Below are 21,983 nucleotides of genomic sequence, written 5' to 3'. Positions count from 1 at the left end.
TAAACTCAACATTTGTCATAGATTATAAAACATGATCCTAAACTAAAAAAATGGCTTGACTTTATGAACCACCTCATTCCATCCACTTGTAACACTTTCTCGAGTCAAGGGACCTCCACTTGCAACACTTTCTTGAGTCAAGAGACCTCCTTCACCATCAATTTTGTCGTTGGAGCCTACAACACTTGATATACTCTCTAAATGTGATGCTAATGCAACACTTGCTGATGAGCCTCCCTGATGTGATGCAGAACTTGTAGAAGCCGACTGTAAAAAAAAAAAACCGATTACACATTACACATATCACAAGCTTAGCATTAAAATTATCAAATCATGCATCTAAACTATTATTAATATCAAAGTAAAGTAAATAATTGTAAACATCTTTACCATTAAAAGTTGTGTAAAACTAGTAATATTTTCAAAAGAGATATCCTTAGTTTTCTTTTGTGCCATAATGTCATGTGCATATATTTCCTGTAAAAATTGTACATGTTTCACAACAATAATAGTATATTATATTAATGTGTAAAAATAAAATAGAATGGTGAAAATAATGATAATTTAGAAGATTACCTCTTGCACTTTTTTTTTCTTTGTTGGCTTCTTTGATGTGCCTTCCTTTGGTTTCGGCATCTTTTCTATCCATGATTTTGTCCTATGCTTTTTATTATGATAAATCTCCCTTTTCTTTATCCCTTTTGGTACAATTGTAATCGAAGCACATAATTGATCTTCTTTGTCTGCAAAATCGATAGAAGGCCTAATGATGTCTTCTTCTACATTAGCTTTGCAATTCCTAAGGTCACAAAGTTTTTTTTTTTCAAATCTGCAATTGCTAAGCTTAGAATATTATGGCCTTCTTTAGTTTCACATGCCTCATTCACCAATTAAATATATTTTGGACATAAATCTCAATACCAATCTACATATTCCAGTCGAGTATCCAACTAAATGTTATGTGTTGTGCAATTTTTTTCGCTTCCATCTTTTGCATCTCTTCTCCACCTCTTCATCATATATCTATTAGGAATCAACTTGATATCCAATATATCAAGAACTTTCAAACCATGCCTACGTAAAATACCAAATGACTTAAACTTTCTGCAACTACAAGATAAAGTCTCATCTAATGGATTCCACATGACTTCATATTTTTCATATTGATTGAAAACTCCAACCACATAACTATGTGTTTGACTCACATTGCGTTCTAGGATGGAAAATGTCATTACCTCTTTAACTTCTGTCTGAAATAAATCAAACAACGTAGACGTGTACACTATTGCTACTTGGTTAAGCATAGGAGAGCTTTTGAGCTTCAATCTTGGAAATTTATGTCTAGAGTTGTATTCTGCTTCTAACTCCTTATCCCGTTTTTGATTGACCACTCTTTCAAAATGAGTGAAAAACTCTACTATATTGAGATCCGTACGCAAGCAATCCTTCAAGTTAGCATTGAAACTCTTACTAAGTTGGGCTATCTTCATTCCTGCAGTGAAAGTTCTCTTAACATATGCTTGCACCCATTTTTCCTTCAATTTAAATAGATCAATTAGCCATTTATTTTCACGAACATCGTACTTATCCGGCATTTCATTCCAAGCTGTAAGAAACTCATCTTCCCTATCATACTCATAGATAAACGCTAAGAAATCATCATTAAATTGAGACTCATTTTTAAGTAAATGACCCAAGTGTTTCTCAGCATTCTGCCACATATGCCAACTACACAATGCATGATATGTCTTAGGCATGACTACTTTTATTGCAACTGACATTGCTGCATCTTGATCTGTGAAAATAGTGATTGGCTTCTTTTCAGACATTGTGTCTAAGAAGGTCTCAAATAACCATACAAAAGATTCAGTTGTTTCATTATAAAAAAGTGCACCTCTAAATACAATAGTTTCTCTATGGTGATTAAGACCCAAAAATACTCCAAGTGGCCTTGCATCTCTATTTGTACTATACGTTGTATCAAACGTTATTACATCACCGAAGTGGCTATATTCAATGATCATTCTTGCATCGGCCCAAAAGATATTAGTAATCAACTCTTCATAGTCCAATTGAGTAGTGAAATACTATGAAGGATTTTCCTTAAGTTGACGACTGAAATATCTTCCCAAGCTAGTAGCTTCCCCATGCTCCATGTATTTCTATCACTTAATGCGTAAATAGCTTTTATGATCTTGCATGGTAAAACCAAGATTATCATATCCACCAACTTGCTTACTAAGAAGCTCATAAGATTGCTTTAATCTTAATCCCGATTCATGTGCCAAATCAATTTCAATAGCATGAGTTGCAACCACTTTTCGTTGTGATGGCATCATGTGTACAGTTGATGGGAGGTGGAGATAGTGGTTATGCTCAGCAATAAATTCATTCACCACATATTTTTTACTATCTCGATCAAGTACAATAACCAAACGTGCTTCACAACCACATCTTGTTTCTGCTCGTGGATTCTTTAAATTCTGATCTCTCTTGTCTTTGCCTCGAACTCCCTCCTTCGTGCACACAAATCTCCTTGAAGTAACCACTCCAATCTTTTTACATTTATTTATATACTCTTTTCTAATACTAAAACCAAGCTTTCTACCATATTCATTATAAAAATCATATGCAATCTCATTTGCTTCAAATTCCAGCCCTTTAAATGGGGTAGATTCCATGGGCACATTAGAAGGAACATGTATTCCCATCATTATCCCTAGAAAAAATTGACCATAAATTTATTATAACTTTCACCTATCATTTGTTTACAAAACAGAGATAATGTAAAAAAATGAGATAGAGTAAAAATGAAAGAGTAGCTAGGGTAAAAATGAAAGAGCCATTGGAAGCAAGGGAAAATTTGGTTGTTGAATGAGTAGTAGAGTTACGGCATCTACTAATCCAACTAAAATTCCAAGAAACAAAAGACATAGCCAAGTCTTGAATGTCAACAATCAAATGGAAAATTAACCAGGCAGAACAAGGACCATTGGTGTGGAAAGACCAAGCAATCAAATATGTCATATACTAATAAAGATTCAGTTTTTATCCCAAAAAAAAAAAAGGTTCAATCTTTATCTCAAAAAATTAAAAATAAAAGTTCAGATAAACTCTAACTTGCATCCAGCCATCAAAACAACAATATAAAACTCACTAAGACAACAATATAAATGTAGAAAAATGAGATGGAATCCAAGAATCATCCAGCCATTATAAAGATTCAATATTTATCTCAAAAATTAAAAATAAAAGTTCAAATAGACTCTAACTTGCATCCAGCCATCAAAACAACAATACAAACTCACCAAGACAACAATATAAATGCAAAAAAATGAGATGGACTCCAAGAATCATCCAGCCATTATAAAGATTCAATCTTTATCTCAAAAAATTAAAAATAAAAGTTCAAATAGACTCTAACTTGCATCTAGCCACCAAAACAACAATATACACTCACCAAGACAACAATATAAATGCAGAAAAATGATCAAACATCAAATAAGATAACCATAAACAAGTTTTATGGATATACCTCTGTTTTGGCAAGATAGAAACAGAGATGTGCTCTAAACTTGTTCTCTGAACCTTTGAACGTGTTCTTTATTTCTCTCTCTCTTCTTCCTTCTCTGTTCTCCCTCGGTCCCTCTCACTCTCTAAATCTCTCCTCTCTCAGTTCTCCCTCTCACTCTCTTCTCCCTTCCATGGCCGGAGCTCACACGCTCTGCCACTCACCGCCACCAACACCACAGTGGTCTCTCTTCACCTTCAACCCATCTATTTATCTCTCAAACCCAGAACAGCCACCACCAATCTCAGCTCGATCTCTCACTTTCTTCCCCCTTCCATGACCGAATCATCTCTCTCTATCTCTTCAAACCCAAATAATGATCTCTCAAACCAATTTTTTTAGGTGGGTTGCATGGAGACCACGGCTTGGTGGAGGTTTGGAGATCGGCTTCTATGGTGGAGGCATGGAGATCGTGGTGGAACGATGGTTGTGGTTGGGTAACAGTTGTGGTGGTGTTAGGTTCCAATGTTGTGTAATGGTGGTAACGGTGGCCGTGGTGGTTTTTTTTTTTTTTTTTTAATACTTTGGGTTTTTGGTTTCTGTAGGATTTTGGTGGGCAATGGGTTAGTGGAGGGTATGGTGGTGGCATGGTGGTGATTGGATAGTTTGATTGTTTTTTTAATGAGTTTGCTAAGTTTGTGTCTAGGGTTTTGGTTGGTTTTGGGTGGGTATTTTGTAGGCATTTTAAGTGAAGTTGAAGAAATATTTTTACCAGATTGTCCTCAAGTTTTTTCTTGTTAAACGTAAGATTTAGGAGTATTTTTATACCACATAAAATTCTAGTCTGAAGAGGGGAATTGTCTTATATATATATATAATAGAATATACTTATTTACTTTAAAATGTGACTCTTAAGATTGGTTAGGAGTTGTCGAGGACGTTTTGCGTCGAGGGCCAAAAATGTGAGAATGACCCAAATCTCTCATTAAGTCCTTTAGAAGTGTTTATTGTGGAGAATCAAGCCTGAAATTCCAAATGTATAATGAACAAAAGGCTAATGGTGCTTTCACAAGAGATAATCAAAATGCTAACAACAAAAGTGTAAAAAAAGTATAAATGTTGACACCTCATTTTGCAACCCGTATTTAACCTCACCTGGAGGGTAAAAGGGTAATTTTGCCTTAGAAATATGCATCTTGATTTTAGTCATTAAATCCTTAACCTCATTTCACCAAAATGATCTTGATGTTATAACGATCAAATCGACTGTTCATAAGCCCTAATCGGATCACTCGATTGAAAGTTATTATCAAATCAAGTTTTAATGACTGGGATGCACTGTCACAAATTGAGTCCGACCATATGTGATTATGAACAATTGATTTCAATTGGTTTTATGTATAATCAATTTGAGATCAATGATATGTCATAATTTGATTGGTTAGGACTACATTTTATGGTAAGGTTGCATACACCTAATTAACTAAATAATTAAACATTAATTATTCAATGAGTAATTTGTGCAATTATCTTTTAATTAGAGGGAAATTTGGAATAAATTAATTCTGAAATGAGAGTAATTGGAGCCATTTAATGTTAATTGGGAGCTAATTTGGGACCTATTAATGTTAATTGTGCTGAAACCATTTTTTTAACAAATGACCTCTGCTCACTATTTCATCGATATCTCTCAGAATATTTTGAATCTGTGAATGAGGTTAATTTTTCCAAAAACTAGACATTCAGGGCTTCAATTTGAGTACAAGAACGAGACAATTCCGATCAGAATTAAGTCAGACATGATTTTTTGAAGTTGGCTCTACAAACTGTTACAACAGCTATGAGAAAACCGAATTTTGGCTTGCTCCTCACTCCCACCAATTTCTACATTTAATGTTCCAAATTTCCCCCAAGGCTAAAATGAGGTCTAGGTTCATGATTCTTTGTCAACCCTCATTAATGGCCTTCCATTCATATTTCTTCTACCACTACTATATAAACCCCCCCTCTCCTTCATTCCACGAAACAGACAACAAACCCATTCTCTTCTCCTCTCTTGAGTTCTAGGAAGTTGAGTAGTCTTGTCATATCTTGGTCTTCTTGAGACTCAAGGTATTGAGTGAGACTCACTTTTCCTCTCCTAAATTTTCTTTTCCTCCACCCTTACGACATCCCTTAAGAGCCTCCTTATCCACCATATGGATATTGCATGAAGGTATAATCCCTTTCCCTAACTTGTTTTTTTGTATTGCCATGATAAGAATTTAGGATTAAAGCATGATAGTAATTATTTAAATTCTCTTGAATATGTTTGAATGTTCTTAAATGTTTTTACGTGTTCTTCACATGTTCTTGGTTGTTCATCACATGTTCATGCATAAACACTAGTTTTGATCTTAAATCCACATCAAAAAAATATGAAAAACATGTTTGTTTCATAATTCTTTCAAATCCTTGAATCTAGAATATCACCATCCACACATATTCACTAGAATTTATTTTTCAAATCCAAATGCAATGCTTAATAAATTGAATTAGGGTTTATCACATGCACACACATTAAATTCAACATGCAAATTGATTGATAACATATTGGATGATGTGATATGAATGTTGGCCATCATAGTCTAGAAAACCGGTTTCACCGGGCAAAGTGGGTGCCTAACACCTTCCCACCTTATAACATAGCCTCCGAACTTAGATCAAGGGTTGATAGATCAAATGCTTATCCATGTAATTTTCAATTTTTAGATCGTAACTAGGAAACAAAACCATGTACTTTATCTTAGATTGTATCTAGGACCAAAGCCATGTAATTTTCCTATGATCAATGTAAATTCAATTGAAAATTAATAAAATGGAGAATTTTTCAATTTTGGTTTTCTTATTTTTCCAATAATTAAATAAGTGGCGACTCCATTGTAAAACCCTTAATCTAAAGGGGAAAATATAACTAGTCGAACCTCCATTTTGAGAGGTAATAACACGATTCCACCTATTCACATGGGTTTGGCCCAACACTCTATAAAAAACGGGCCGGGGGCGCGGTCCCTCACAGTGGCGACTCCACTGGGGATATTGAGGGCTAGGCTTCAATTAGGTTATAGTGGACAACCATGTCATTGTTTGTTTATTGCTTTTTGTATATAATATGTATAATATGTCATTATATTGCATGTCATGCATCATTTGCTTGAGTGAATTTATTTTATTTGTGTGCTAGCCCGGAAGCCCAGTAGTATTAGTCGTGGATTGTGGTCACCCTGAGACTCACATACCCAGTGGTGAACCTACCACCCACCACGATAAGGATTATCATGGTTATGCCATGGTGGTTCATAGGGACAAACTGTATCGTTCGGACCAACGCGGCGCTCCTGGCGTCACAAGTTGAGAGGTACGACGTCCTAGCTTGTGGGAACCTTTAACCTACCTTTTACCCATGTTGTAATGACCCATAGAACCTACCTTTAGGTTGGTCCATGTAATTGCATTTCATTATGCATGTGTTTGGCCGTTGTTTGGACCATGATGAGCCCAAGTCCAATGCTTGAGCCCATCATAATTGTTTGAACCTTGTATGCTATGAGTGAACTCAAGCATAAAAACCTATGATTGAACTATACTTGGCATGAAGCCCAAATTTGTTTCTTGAATGGGTCAAAGCCCAACACTTGAGCCCATCAAAGGTATATACAAATGATCAACATCAAAGGCCAAAAGCTCACAAGATGCATGCCTTCCAAGTGCAAGCCCAAGCCATTTCATCATAATCAAAGTTCAAGCATACCAAGTCTCAAGCACCCTAAATGAACCAACAAGAAGGAAGTGACCCAACTTTGCCTCGCTCTATATATGGTTTGCAACATCATGGTTAAGCTTAAAGTTTGTTTGTTTATTTCATTTTTCTATATTTCTTTGAATTCTAAAAATCCATGTTGCATTTGATGTACTTTTTTTATGTATATATTTTTAAAAAAATTCAAAAAAAAAAAAAAAATCAAGACTCCCAAATCTTTCCAAAAAAATTTTCAAATAAGAAAGTGTTTGGACTAGGGGCATTGGGCCTTTGAGTCATTTAAAAAAAAAAAACTTTGAACTAGGGCCATTGAACTTCCTAGTGACTTTTTCAAAAAGACCCAATTTTTTTTCTTTTAAGATAAATAAAAAAATAAAAAAAAAGAAGCCTCCTTTTCAAAATGGTACATGAGGATCCCTTGGACAAAACATTTTCTAAATCTTGATGTTTAAAGGCTTTAGCAATCAACTTGTACCAAGGAATGATTAATTTCATTTGATCCATGTAAAGACTTTTGCTACTTGACTTAGAGTATAAGGAGAAATGGTCTTAAAAGGAAATAAAAAAGAATTCATCCATTAGAAAATCCCAAGAATCCATGCACTTGATCCAATTTTCAAAGATCTTTTGTTTCACAACATTAGAGCATTCATACTTTTTCCTTTAAGATGAATTTATTAAAAGAGCTTAAGTCATTGTACTTACAAGCAAGCATTACTAGGGATAGGAGGCCATCTTTGATTAACCAAATTATTTCCTCTTACCTAGAATGTTCATTATCCATTGCTAACCCATTTGAGCCTTCAAATATTTAGCCTTTTTTTTTTTGCATGAACCCACTAAAATCTAAACCTAGGGTGGGAAAAATCAAGATATGCATACTTAGATCTCATGTTAGAGAGGACTCAACCTGGTAGCTTTGAAGCTAATTGATAAATCTCTCCTAGAAGACATGAAAGACAAGTGGAGAATTCATTAGGCTAAAGACAAGAGATCATCAAAGAAAAATGAGGTGTCCACAATAAAAAACATAACAGGTCTGAAACTTTGACCCACAGTCACCGAGAAGAGGAAAATGAGAGAGGTTGTGAGGATGAGAGGGAAGGTTCCCCTGTACCCATATTTCCACCCCTCAGGTTCGAAATTGTGAGATTGTTGACTGGATGAATGGACTTTTGCTCTGAAATTTCAGGTCTCTAGGTAGAACGTGGTGAGTTTTTTTATGAGCTGAAAAGAGAGTTTTGTATAGAGTTTGGGGTGTTGCTCTTGACTCGTTTTTGAATAATGGAAGATGCTTTTATCCCCTATGATACTATTTTGGTGTTTTGGCTTGGGTTGCTTTTGTTTAGGGAAGAGTTTGGTATGCTTTTAGCATGATTTTGGAAATAAAGTGGGTTTTCTTTAATTGGTTGTCTTTGGTCAGAAATTTCAGACCATTTGGAGGCTCACCTAAGTGAGGGCTAGCAGATGGAGTTGGCTAATGAGAGCCAACTATGTTTAAAGGAAAAAAAAAAAAAAAAAGGTTTTGGGTAGAAACTTTGAGTCACAGTCACCCAGAGCATAAAAGCTGTTTTGGGGTGGAAATTTTGGATACAAGACCTCTTCCATGAGCCTGAGGTGCTACCAGCGTCCCTTGCCCACTTGGTAGCACGCATGGGCTGGGCTCATGCAAAAGGTTTTAAAGGAATCGACCCATACCCTCCAAACTACACATCCTCAATTTCCCCCAATAAGTTTCATGGGCTTGGGCCATACTTAAAAAAATAAAATAAAATATAATACATCAATTGAGCCCATAAGGGAAGTCGGGCTTGTAGAACAATGTGTTGCGAAAATGGGTATCAACAGGAGTAAAAGAGAAAGGATAAAGTTTAGTTACAAAATTGGTTGTAGTCTAAGATTAAAATTATAGTCAATAAAATAAAAATTATTACAATTTTAGAAAATCTAACCGTTTGAATTGCATGTTCTTTTTGCTAAGAATACATATGTCAAATTTTGTGTTAATTGGATATTATTTACTATATGATCTATAAGCTTATATTTTATGCATAACTAGCCGCAGACCCACGCGATAGGTGGTATTATGTATGAGGTGTAATATATAAAAAGTTACCATTACTTCAAGTATTTTATATTAAAAAAAAAAAGGATTTCTACAAGTATTTTTTTTTTATCTTTTTATTTCTACACATATATCATTTTATTATTATTATTTTTTTATGTTTGATTAATATTTTTTAAGGTAAATCATAGTCTTCTAACTTCTATTGTAGTGTATTATATTTGCTTAATATACAACTAAACTTTATAAGTTTCAAATTTTTTAATGAAATTCCTCATCTCTTAGGGAATAAGGAAATTATCATAATAATCAAAACTCATTACAAAATTACAATGTTATCTTAGCCAAAATTAAAATGATAGTAAAGGAATAAATAATAGGTTTTATAGTAATTTATTACTCAAACAATTGGCAGGCATATTCAAATTCTTGTTTCCAAAAAAACTAAGTATTAACCCAAACTAAAATTCAACCAAAGTTATAAAAGGGAAAGAGAATACTTTTTGATGGTATATCAACAAAAAAAAAAAACACACAATACCAAAACATATTATTAAAAAAAAAACCTTCAACTTTAATTAGAGTTATAAGAAAGAACAAAAATTCTCAGAGAGAGAGAGAGAGAGAGAGAGAGAGAGAGAGAGAGAGAGAGAGAGAGAGAGAGAGAGAGAGAGAGCAGGAGAGAGTACTCACAGTTTTGTGTGGGAAAAATATGGATTGAATGAGAAAACGATATCAAATTTATACAAAATAAAATGGATAGAAGAAGAGTCAAAATATAAAAAAGAGGAAGGAAGTATAATGGTAAAGTAGTGGGAAGATAAAGAGGCAAAAAAGAAAGGGAAATGTTGGAAGAAGTATAATAGTAGGTGTGTGAACTAATAGGGAGAATAAAAGTTTTTTTTTTTTTTTTAAAATAGGGGGAAGAAAAGTTTAAATAGAGAAAAGAAAAAATAAAAAAATAAATGAATGACGTGATTGCTGATCTGGCTCAACAGGAGTGTAGCAACAATAAATGCTACGTTTCCATTTTTAGTAATATATAGAATATAGATTGGTAGGCGTATTCAAATTCTTGTTTCCAAAAAAACTAAGTATTAACCCAAACTAAAATTCAACCAAAGTTATAAAAGGGAAAGAGAAAACTTTTTGATGGTATATCAAAAAAAAAAAAAAAAACACAATACAAAAACATATTAAAAAAAAACCTTCAACTTTAATTAGAGTTATAAGAAAGAACAAAAATTATCAGAGAGAGAGAGAGGGAGAGAGTACTCACAGTTTTGTGTGGGAAAAATATGGACTGAATGAGAAAACAATATCAAATTTATACAAAATAAAATGAGTAGAAGAAGAGTCAAAATATAAAAAAAAGGAAGGAAATATAATGGTAAAGTAGTGGGAAGATAAAGAGGTAACAAAGAAATGGAAATGTTGGAAGAAGTATAATAGTAGGTGTGTGAACTAATAGGGAGAATAAGAGTTTTTTTTTTTTTTGTTGAAAATAGGAGGAAGAAAAGTTTAAATAGAGAAAAGAAAAAAAAAAAAAAATGACGTGATTGCTGATGTGGCTCAATAGGAGCGTAGTAACAATAAATGTCACGCTTTAGTTTTTAGTAATATATAGATATAGATTTTAAACTACAAAAACTTGTAATTTAAACAATTTATTGATAACATAGCTATTAATCTTTAATTTTCTAGAAATTTTACAAGCATGGAGGATATAAGAAGAAGATACAATCCAATAGTGGATTTGTTAAATTTCATCTCTAATAAAAATATATTGAGTAAGGTTGTAGCTTGAAGCTACAATCAATTTTGTAGCTAAACTTTTTTAAAGAGAAAAGTAAGTGTCATGCAGTTGATTGTAAAGAGATGCTTTAGAGAGCGGAAAAAAAAATGCATGAGTTTCTTCCATTTTAGTTTGATATAAACCACTATAAAGGTTATACCCCATAGAATAGATTATTTACACTTATGCTCTTTAAAATTTGGTGATGTTTTGTTTTGCCCTTTATGTTTCAAATTTTTATTTTGGCCTTTCATGTTTAATTCATTTTGATATTGGTTCTGGCATCGATTTATGATGAGGTAATCTTATCATTAAGTGCCAAATAAGTGGCATACATTAAGTCACGTCACCAATATAATATTAGAAGTTATCGGATTTCTAACGAAAATGTATGACAATGCCAATATGAGAAAGAGATCAAACATGAAGGGTCAAATAAAAATTTTGAAATGTAAGAGATAAAATGAAAACCCCTCAAACTTTAAGGGCAAAACTTTACTTTAATTTAACTTATGCTTCCTCAAAATTATAACCCTACCATTTATTGCAAATATTGTCAAGTCCCTTCTCAACCAATTGGTTATCACTTCATGGTGTTTTCAAGATATTCATGATTCAAATCTCTCTCCTCCATTGTAACTACTATATTATCCCAAAAAAAAAAAAAAAATGTATGGCAGCAAATACTGGTTTTGATTGTGTAATCAAATGATACAATTTAAACTTGAAAATCGTAGTCTTGAATTTTTTAGTCTCGTTTTCAACATTGCATTTAGCATTTTATGGAGGTTGGAGCTTTTCATTTTTTTCCCCCTAAAGTGACAAGCTTCCAGAACTCTATTTTTTCAATCTCACATTTAAATTGATAAAAAACAAAGATGGCTCCATACTTTTTAAAAAATATATATAATTTAAAAAGAGAAGCTTATCAAATTGCTCCAAACATCAGCTTCCTTTCTATAAAGCTTTTTAAAAATGCCCCCAACAAAAATCTTCATCCTTCTTTTTTACTCTTATTATTATAGAAGGAAATGAAAGTAGAAAAGATTGGAATGGTCACAGAACATGTTAGAGTCCTTTGCAGAGATCAGAACTAATTTGGAAGTATTCTGATACTTGTGAATGATTCAACCTAACCTATATCCCTCGATGTACAAAGTCCTCGTTTAATCTTCATCTGTCCTTTTTTTTCCTCTTCACTTATTTTTTGTACAACTATAAACAGTTCTATGAATCTTGATGGTTATGTGGTATAAGATACTGCTTTTTGTAACACTACATAAAGTTACATTCTGTAAAATTTTCTATGGTCAATTGGTCATTCAGCGATACTGCAAGAGTTACGTATATTGTTTACTTTTTCTTTTCGAAGCTGATGCCTTTGATAATGCAAGAATATCATAGGGACCAACCAATCCCATAGTCAATACACGGATGGCCGCGCCATATGTGAACTTTCTTGCGAATAAGAAACATGGAGTAAGTTTAGAATTGATTGTGCACTGTGCAGTCCGGTTTTCAGACTCATAATAGACATGGTTAATATCCTGTGAGAAAATAGTAAAGGGAACTAGTCAAGAACAATCAGAGACAACAGGTAGTCAAAATAAGAAAAGAACCATGACATGCCAGAATATTAGTATACTTTGGTTGCAGCTACATTAACAAGGCTCATCATACAGTGGCAAATAAGAATTTGATCGAGAAAATCAAAAGATCTTTTATATGCAGAGTCACCCAAAAAATACACACTACAAGGGTATCTAATTTATCTAAATCCAAAGTTATGCCAAAAAGCCAAACCAAACTTTATATACAACAGATTTATCATGTGATTAACTTGGCATAACAACTCACCTTTATTTTTTTGATTTCTTGAGGGCTTGCATCATCACGATCGAACGTGATAGGGTGCCAAGAATTTGTATCACTTCTTATGGCAGAATGATTCCATAATGTGTAGGTCAATGATCTTCGTTCAAGTTCGTCTTCAAGTCCACTCATCTTATATAAAACAAAAACAAAAGATTTTGAATGAAATGGCCATAATGAAAAATGATATTCTAGAACGATCTTGATTGTTCTCAATTAAAGAAGGAAAAAAATATTATCTGAATCTGAACTCAAAGCATACCCAAAAATAGCCATATTATTCCCAATGAGAATGAGGGACACTAAAGAAAAATAGGGAACACAATATTTATCTATGTACTATTCATCCAAAAGACCACAAAGAAATTATCTATGTGCATGGTAAAGACAATTTACACTACAATTTTATTTTTGTTGTGAAACTCTAAATGTGGATTAAATTAAAGCAGAAAACGAATTGCTTACTGCAAGTAGTGTCGGCACATAATGCTCATCTGGGATACAATTGTGGGGTTTCTGAAGTGATGTAAGCCATGGGAACATAAATCTGAAACTAATTTCCTGTTTGGACAAAAGAGGTTATTTATGTCAGATGTTTTAAGAGGCATGAAGTAGAATCATCCTGCATTTCATCTGAAAATTGCAAGATAGTATTTGCTTACAAGAATTTGCCTTCTCTTGGTTAAGTCCGTCGGTGGCCATCGCTGAAAAGTGAGGAATTAATAAGTATGCTGTGATTGTTTTGTCTCACATTTAGCAATTAACTAGAAATTGCATATTCTATATGATGAAGTAGATACAGAACCATGTGTTAGCGAAATTCATTGCCAACCTAATTGCTTTCAAGAAGAGAGTATCATGCAACTTTATTAGATTGAAATAATATGAAATAGGACCAACAAGGAGTCTTCCTGCATACCTTGCAAAATTCCCTGAACACAGGAAAAGCTATGTCATCACCCACGACAATTTCTGCATGTCTTCTGACCAAAGCAATCCACTGAGACCAACATAAAGAAAGCTCATAATAGGAAATTATAGGAATCAATAACTAGAAAAATAAATTGTTTGTCCAATTGTAAATTAAAAACAATTATGATGATATAAGGTCTTCCTTGACTTGTTCTAGAAAACAAGCATTGCTTGGAAGTAATATTAGGACTCAATTTCCAGTTTTGACAGTTGACAGTGCAAGACTATAAGGGAGGGAAAAGAAAAGTGCCTTTGTCTTAGTTTGGTGAGGCAATTTTTTGAGTGGTATCCAGACAAAACCTAAGCTAAGTGTATTGGACAAGGTCAGGCCATTCATTTAAAAAGAGGACGTCCACAACTGAATCAGAAATTAGGTAAATGATTGGGAAAGTATTTGAATCAACAATGTGACCTAAATGGGGTAGCATTTCTGAGGCACATCTTTGATACAAAATGTACACTTTCATCTAACAAATTTGCATCTTGAAATTAAGTTATGGGGTGGGGGTGGGGAGAAGAGGGATGAATAACATTCTATGCAGTTGCAATTCCTATGTCTTTATTGTCACAAGTGGTAAGAACTATGAACTATTTTTTTTAGATGGGAAGAACTATAAACTAAATTGCAAGCAAAGATATAAATAACTAAATTTTAGGGGAAGATATAAAACCTGGGATCCTTTTCGCCATTTCTCCTCTGGTATTGCAGGTGACATCTTTGGATCATAGCGATCTTCATTGATGTTAATAAAGCTAACACAGTCACACAGAGTACATAAAACTCACTAACTCAGCTTAATTTTATTCTTTCTTCCATATTTGCAAAAGACATCAAAGTACTGCTAAACGAATTGATATAAGAAAGGCAACTATTCATTCTAGTTTTCATGGACCCAAAACTGCTCTTCTTACTACCTGTCCACAAAACTTTTTGGAGAAGACATCACAGCGTTGTAGATGTAACTGAAGTCGTACAATGGTATACAACTGTAACACGAGATCAATAAAAATAAAAATTCACTAATGAAAAATGTCAATTAATTTTGCATCAAGTAAATACAATAGTCAACAAGGAAAACTTATAAGCTGGTCAATCATTTCAAAAGAAAAAATCAACAAATTATTGGATTAGAAACTACATGAAGAGCATAGCACAAAGCACAAAACAGAAGCATTAGCAATGTAGCATCCAATACGCAGCAGTTCATAAATTGGATTTAACCTATCAGAGAGAAGAATAAATCTCTGATTGGCTGGATCTTCAAGTGCTTTTTCAAGTAATAACCGCTCTGCCATTATCATACTTGATTCTCCCCAGACTACCTGCCATATCCATATCAATTAAAGTATAAGCATATTAATTTTGGAATCAAATCATTGCATGCAACTAATCTGTTTGGATGACAAGAAAATGCAGGGGAAAAAAAAAAAAGAATTTATGTTCAACTAAGGCTGATAAAGATAAAAATTTTCCAAGTTAAGAATCCTAAGGTTCAAACCTTTTTTTCTAAAATTTTCCATCATTTTCTTGGCAGACAAATTGAGGGTAAGCGAAAATCAAATAAAAATATGAACTAGTTCTAGTTGTTTATCAAAGTTAATTAGCTAGAGGCATATATACCTGAATGCTATTGGTTAGCTGTCGGCCATAAAAGAATGCTGAACTTGTTGTTGTCTCATCAAACACGAAACGGGGCTCTGAATGAATATAAATCGATAATTTTGCCGCATCACCATTCTGTAAAGTTCACCAAATCCAGATCACAACAAACATATCAATACCTCCTCAGTGTACACATACTATTTATATCATAATGATTTTTCTGATACTCTCATAAGTTCTAAATTGAAATTACATGCTTTTAGTAGTTGCAATCAATACCCATTATGTTCTTTCTTCTAATTTTTAATTTTTACTAATTCCCATATGACTTATCCAAATTTTCGTTTTTTTTTTTTGCTTTGTCTTTTATTGTTTTTATCGCAACCCATTTAATATTTATTAAAGTAATAGCAGCTAGAAATTAACCTTGAAGAAGGCACCCCAGAGAAAATCAAGAGGAAGGTTTTTGCGAACGAGAAAGAGAAAAGCAATCTTTGGAGGGCCTTCAAAATGATGATCATCATGATCATGTAATGCACTATAACTTTGAGACGTAGAGATTGATGATTGAAAGTGCAGCCTGACAAAAGCAAATAGGCAAAGGAAGACACAGAGAAAGATTATGAGGTTTGACAAAAACCTCCACAAGTGGCGTATGGGTGGTGATGCTCTCTTCTTTGACATGACTCAGCCCTCCTCCTTCTCAATGTTCTCATGGAACGTGTGTAGAGAGAGAGAGAGAGAGAGAGAGAGAGAGAGCTGAGTCTGAGTTTGTTTGTGCGAGAGAGACTGAGTCTGAGAGAGAGAGAGAGAGAAAGGGAATTGAATAGGGAGATTAACCTCTTGAATGGGACTGTTTCAAAGTGCGTTAGAGTGTTAAGCATTAATGAGGATTGCCGAGAACTGTGTTTTGTTTTTTCTGTTTTTATGGTTGTTACTTGTTACAAAGAAACTGAATAGTGACAAATGACAATGAAGAAACGTAACGAATTAAAAGGGATTTAGGTCTCTGTAAATGGGACAATATAATATGGCTTAATGTTAATTCACGCATGGTCTTTCGGTGAATCCCACAAATTTACTACCTGAAAAATTTATTAATTAAAATATATATATATATATATATATATATATATATATATATATATGAGTTAGGTTCAAGTTACACCTGGTATAATGTAAGTAATGTTACACTACCTAATAACTTGATATTTAATTAATATTTTGAAAATTCAACCATTGAATTATATGATCTATATGTTCTTAACATACATGTCAATTTTCATATTAATTGGATGCTATTTATCATTTAATCTATAAACTCATATTTTATGCATTATTTTAAACTACAAAAATTTGAATTTTAACAATTGATTGATAATATGGATATTAATTATATATATATTATGCATTATTTTAAATTACAAAAATTTGAATTTTAACAATTGATTGATGATATAGATATTAATTATATATATATATATATATATATATATATATATATATATATATATTATGGTGGGTTTAGCCAATAGCTCTCATGTCGCTGATCGATTCATTCTTGACTTGATAAGTAGCAAAATCTTAGGAGGTGTTTGGTACACCATCTCAAACAATAATTTTCAGTTTTTAAACAACATTATACATTTTTCTATATATTTTTTCACCTACACGTATTTCGACATATGTTTTCAAATTACAGTTTTTAGTTCTTAAGTGCATATACCAAATACCCCTTTAGCCTTTCATCTCATTGAGGTAGGTGGGTTTGCGGCTCCCACACGGCCAAGTAACCACATCCTATTATATATCTATCCTTTTAGTGCAAGTTCAGTAAGATCAACGGCCCACGTGCTTTCAAGTGGTGTGATTTTGTTTGACCTAATTCCATACCTACCACCTCCAAACCCCAATACATATGTGCCTTCGTTTGTGAATTTATAACATAAATTTATAAGGAAGAAAAGTGAGATAGTGAACAGAGAGAATTAGAGAAAGACCTACGTAGAAGTTTGTTCTTGAAATTTTGTTTGTGGAATTATGTACAACATAGAGGTGGATACTATAGTTTAATTTTAAAGAGGTTGTTCAGTTGAGAAGTTACTTTACATCGAGCTTTTTTGGGTTGTTTCTTATATGAATCAACCTTTAAGAACAATGTTATAACCTGATTCTATAACCATATGAGATTGTTCTTAAATTTATGCTCTATTTTTTTTGATGTAAAATATTTTCATATTTTACCATATTTGTTTTGCAGTAAAATAATTAGTCAAATGTAATATATTTTCAGTTAAAGAAAAAACCAAAGGCAAAAACTGTAAAATATTTTACACTTTAAAAATCGGTAAAACATTTTACATTTCTCCTCTCTCACTCCTGACACTTGATTAGCTTCTTCCCTCTCTTAACTTTCTCATTTCTTCTCCCTCTCTCCATCTCTCAGCTCTCTCACTCACAAGGCTACAATTCTCTCATCTCCACCCATCCCACACCCTTGTCCGCCCACTGACTGACGCCATTGACTGACCCAAACCATTATCATCGACACTATCAACCTCATTATATTCGCCCTAACTTTCTAAATCAAAGAATCTGCGCAGATCTTCATTGATGTTGATATTGTCTGCCTTTTTGACCCAATTTTGTGAAGGAAAAATTCTGGTTTTGCATCTCATGCAAAACCCACAGCGGAAGCGACGAACAAGGATCTATTTCATTCATGATTGATAACGTGCACAATGTAAATTTCAGAATTTAAGAACAAGATAGCGTACCTTGGTGTGGAGAAATTCAAAACAAAGATTAGAAGCACTTGGGAACACTTTTAATCTTCACTCCAATTCCACTTTACGCCCAAGATGTGTGGTCTCTCAATCAGTTTTTCAAAGGGAGAATGAAAGTGTGTCTCACACTCTCTCACACACCGTTTCTTTTTCTTTTCTAAACTCTTCTAATAAAAATTCTGTATGTTTCTCCCTTTATAACTAACTGATTATCTAATTGGGTTGGCCTATTGGGCCTTTCCAATTGGGCTTTAGTGTGTGGCTTGGAGTGGGACCAAAAGGGACTAACAAGACACTAGCTCCAATGGGCCTTGGGCTTTTCCGTCAACTCTTGACAGGTCCAAAGTTACCATTAATTATATTTAATACCACTATATAAATATAATTGCACTCTAGGCCTTATTAATAAATTATATCCCAAGACTTTATTATACACGTAACCCCTTCATAAAATATTCGTAGTAATACAAAATCATAAATGTAGACTGCCACTTTGTAAATTACTACATCTTATCCTTGAGTACCCAGTTTAATTCTTTAAAGTTATTCATTATATATTTATGAAATCCAATTTCATAAATATATACTTTAGCAATTTCTTACTAAAGTGGTTAGGCCTAACTCTCTGAATAACTGAACCATTAAACTTATTTCAAGGGAATATTTTATATCTCCATCAAGAGACTATGAATTCCATCTTGAGAATATATGTTCCATCAACACTAAATGTGGCTGCCCAACATACTGAGGTTTTGACCGTCATTTCAGATCTCACTCCTGATATATCAAAGCAACCTACACTTCATGATCAGGTCCATTATTCTCTCAGGATTAAGAGTTCATGCAAATAGAAGTCGTGAGATTTATTATTCATTTGACAGTCGTTAGGAGAATAATAAATCTCACAATGGTCCATTCAATATGTTTTAACTCTTAAAACATATCAACATATCAACTAGAAGTTTCCACTTCCATGATCAAGACAAATCATCTTAGTTGACACGTTATAGTCTTCGCAGATGAAATGCCCAATTTCATCACCGACTACGAACTACAAATTCTGAGTTTACAAAGAACTTGTGATTTACATCTTCTGTGATTTTTCACATAAATCACATACAATGCATCTCATGGACTATATGATAATGTCTCATATTCATGTTACCATTATTTTAGATAATAATAAAATGACTTTATTAATCACAATATTAAGTCATACATCATGTCTTACATAATGTCATACATAATATCATACATAGCATCATACAATAGGATTTAAGGGCACTAATCCTAACATTTTGAACCCCAGGTGCAATTATCTCTCCGTTCCTTTTGGCTGTGTCAATTTTTGATTGCACCCCACGTCTCTTGTTACCTAGCTTTTGAAATTGATCTTTAAGATTCTTGATGTTGCTATTTAGGTGAAATAAATAGCCGCACTGTTGTCCGATTTGCTCCAGCAAGTATTCTTCAATTTTTGCTATAATTGGTTTGATAAATTCCATTGTTATATCCATTTCTTTGCTTTCTTCTTTTGGATTATTTATTAGAATGTTTTAGCGCAGTGGTTATCACGTAACTTTTAAGAATGATGTCCCTTAATCCAATATACCTTGTGATGAGTAATCTTCGTCAAGGAATTTTCGCTGATCTTATATGTTATTAAAACCCAACATACAATTGGAAAATGATTTTGATTGTATTTTCATATTGACAGGCAAACACGGTAAAATGAAAATATTTTACTGGAAATATTTTACATGTAAAATATTTTATTTTACATTTGCAAATATTTTACTTCGATTTGAAACAAACAGAGTGTTAATTTAATTTTTTGTTAATGTTGTTGATTATTCAAATTAAACTTTGTTAACCATGTTTATATTGATACACTGGTGCGCTAAAAGAATAATACAACTATAGACTACTGACTTGTCACACAAAGACTAATAGAGAGGAATCTTGTCATATGTTAATAAACTACAGCCTAGTTATGCATGACTTGCAGTTTAGGGACAAACAACTTTTTCAGTTGTTCTAATTATCAATGTGTTGTTTGGGATTTTTTTGTGGCTGTGACACATGTTGTGTTTTGATAAGTTAATTAGCTAGACTCGGATTCTTTTGGGGTAGTTGAGTCTAGTACTCATGCCCAATGAGTTACCCATTGGCCGCTACTATTGCGTTTTCTTCTAGACAAAAACGCAAAACAATGAATGATGTAAATAATGAATTAATGAGAAATATGACTTTCTCATGTGTCGGTAATTTAAACTATTAAACATATGCAAGTAAATATGAAGAAATATGTTAGGCTATCATAAGCAATGTCAAGCAAATGAGCAAGTATATTTGATGATAATTAAACGAATATTTTCGTCTATACGGCTATACCTAAGTTAATATATACAGCTCTTCTAAAAATAAAAGTAAATATTTATAGCATTGAATTCATGCCAATACATGTAATAAGCAACATCATATGAAGCTGTGTAGAAATATATAAAGAGAGTAAGGTATTAGCAACTTTTCTTGGCCAAATTGAATTATAAAGTACATGTGGTAAGTCAAGCCTTAAGAATTCACACTATCTAAGTGTATAATTCTTGCAACAATAAAATCTTGTAAACACAGCTCCCACAATTTGAGGGAATTAGATGTTAACTCCAGCAAATAAAGGAAATAAGGAATAATGAGTTGAAGAAGAAAGGAGAACTCTTATTTGTGTAGTTAAGAACTCATAAACATGGTTTTCACATTTGTTAAACAAGAAGAAAAATGTTGTAGGATGTATGAGTGCTTTAGTGCTTTTCAAATCTGTGTATTGTATGTGTGCTGTGGTTTTTGGTGTGGAATTAATCTGATCTCCCCTCTCACAATTTGAGGTTTTTATTTATTTATTTTGAAAAAATTAATAATGATGACGCTTGAATCACTTGAAGAACTGTTGAATGAAGGGAAAGTTAGAAATAACCATTGGGTATTTAGCTTTCCTCTTAAATGAGCAGGACACAAAATATCTTAAAAATGATATTGCTACTGTTTTATCTTAAGAGTAGTAAAATGGTTGGTTTAGACGCCTTAAAAACTGATTATTTAAAGGGAAAATCACCATTTCAACAGCCTTTCATTAATGCTGAATGAGCCTAGTTTTATGGAATGAATAATTATCTTACATTTCAATGAGCCTTTCATTCAATGATCTCACATTTACTCCAAGCTCATTGTATTTGTTAGCATTTTATGTGGAATGCCCATTTTTGTCCTCCAATTCAATTCAAGTTTGATGGTGTTCTTGCCGTAGGCTTTATGTGGGCTTAAGTAATTTCCAAGTGCCACACGGACCAGGTTAGTGGGCTGACATTGTGTGCCCAAATTAAATTAATTACTACGGCTCATTTGGGGTTTGCAGCATGGGCTAAATTCGCAGGCTCTAAGTTGATTTGAAGAGGCCTTGGACTGACTTTATGGACTTTTCCTTATTTTAATTTGTTGTCCAAAAATTGCCTCTAATACCCTTAAGGTTCCACGGCCTTTTCTGATAAACTTTCCCCTTATCTTTATGAAAGATGAAGACCCA

The 21,983-nt window shown here is 33.1% G+C and overlaps 3 protein-coding genes across 3 annotated transcripts; all 3 read right to left on the bottom strand.

Moving 5' to 3' along the window:
- Positions 1–42: 42 nt before the first annotated feature.
- LOC142639786 (protein FAR1-RELATED SEQUENCE 5-like) lies at positions 43–1,829 on the bottom strand. Its single transcript, XM_075813923.1, has 2 exons — positions 1,236–1,829; positions 43–267 (listed from the first exon to the last, which is right to left on the bottom strand). Exons 1-2 carry the CDS (start codon positions 1,827–1,829, stop codon positions 43–45), a joined length of 819 nt encoding a protein of 272 aa, XP_075670038.1.
- Positions 1,830–2,165: 336 nt separating this feature from the next.
- LOC142639785 (protein FAR1-RELATED SEQUENCE 5-like) lies at positions 2,166–2,711 on the bottom strand. The gene has a single exon (XM_075813922.1). The coding sequence runs from the start codon at positions 2,709–2,711 to the stop codon at positions 2,166–2,168; it is 546 nt and encodes a 181-aa protein (XP_075670037.1).
- A 9,799-nt stretch (positions 2,712–12,510) lies between these two features.
- On the bottom strand, positions 12,511–16,465 carry LOC142641715 (glycosyltransferase BC10-like). The gene is made up of 10 exons (XM_075816191.1): positions 16,044–16,465; positions 15,636–15,752; positions 15,237–15,337; positions 14,930–15,001; positions 14,686–14,767; positions 13,962–14,042; positions 13,705–13,746; positions 13,508–13,603; positions 13,028–13,174; positions 12,511–12,717 (listed from the first exon to the last, which is right to left on the bottom strand). The coding sequence occupies exons 1-10, from the start codon at positions 16,299–16,301 to the stop codon at positions 12,511–12,513; spliced, it is 1,203 nt and encodes a 400-aa protein (XP_075672306.1). The 5' UTR covers positions 16,302–16,465.
- Between the last annotated feature and the right edge of the window lie 5,518 nt (positions 16,466–21,983).

Source organism: Castanea sativa, chromosome 6 (assembly GCF_040712315.1).
Source record: "Castanea sativa cultivar Marrone di Chiusa Pesio chromosome 6, ASM4071231v1".
Taxonomy (NCBI): domain Eukaryota; kingdom Viridiplantae; phylum Streptophyta; class Magnoliopsida; order Fagales; family Fagaceae; genus Castanea; species Castanea sativa.
This window is presented reverse-complemented; position numbering and strand designations above follow the sequence as displayed.

Excerpts from the sequence above, each read along its gene's own strand:
- LOC142639785 (XM_075813922.1), bottom strand. The coding sequence starts at position 2,711 with ATGGGAATACATGTTCCTTCTAATGTGCCCATGGAATCTACCCCATTT.
- LOC142639786 (XM_075813923.1), bottom strand. The coding sequence starts at position 1,829 with ATGTCTGAAAAGAAGCCAATCACTATTTTCACAGATCAAGATGCAGCA. Across the intron at positions 268-1,235 it reads TTCAGACAGAAGTTAAAGAG|TCGGCTTCTACAAGTTCTGC; the intron begins GTAATGACATTT and ends TTTTTTTTACAG.
- LOC142641715 (XM_075816191.1), bottom strand. The coding sequence starts at position 16,301 with ATGTCAAAGAAGAGAGCATCACCACCCATACGCCACTTGTGGAGGTTT. Across the intron at positions 15,338-15,635 it reads AGCTAACCAATAGCATTCAG|GTAGTCTGGGGAGAATCAAG; the intron begins GTATATATGCCT and ends TGGATATGGCAG. Across the intron at positions 13,747-13,961 it reads TGTTCAGGGAATTTTGCAAG|CGATGGCCACCGACGGACTT; the intron begins GTATGCAGGAAG and ends CTCACTTTTCAG.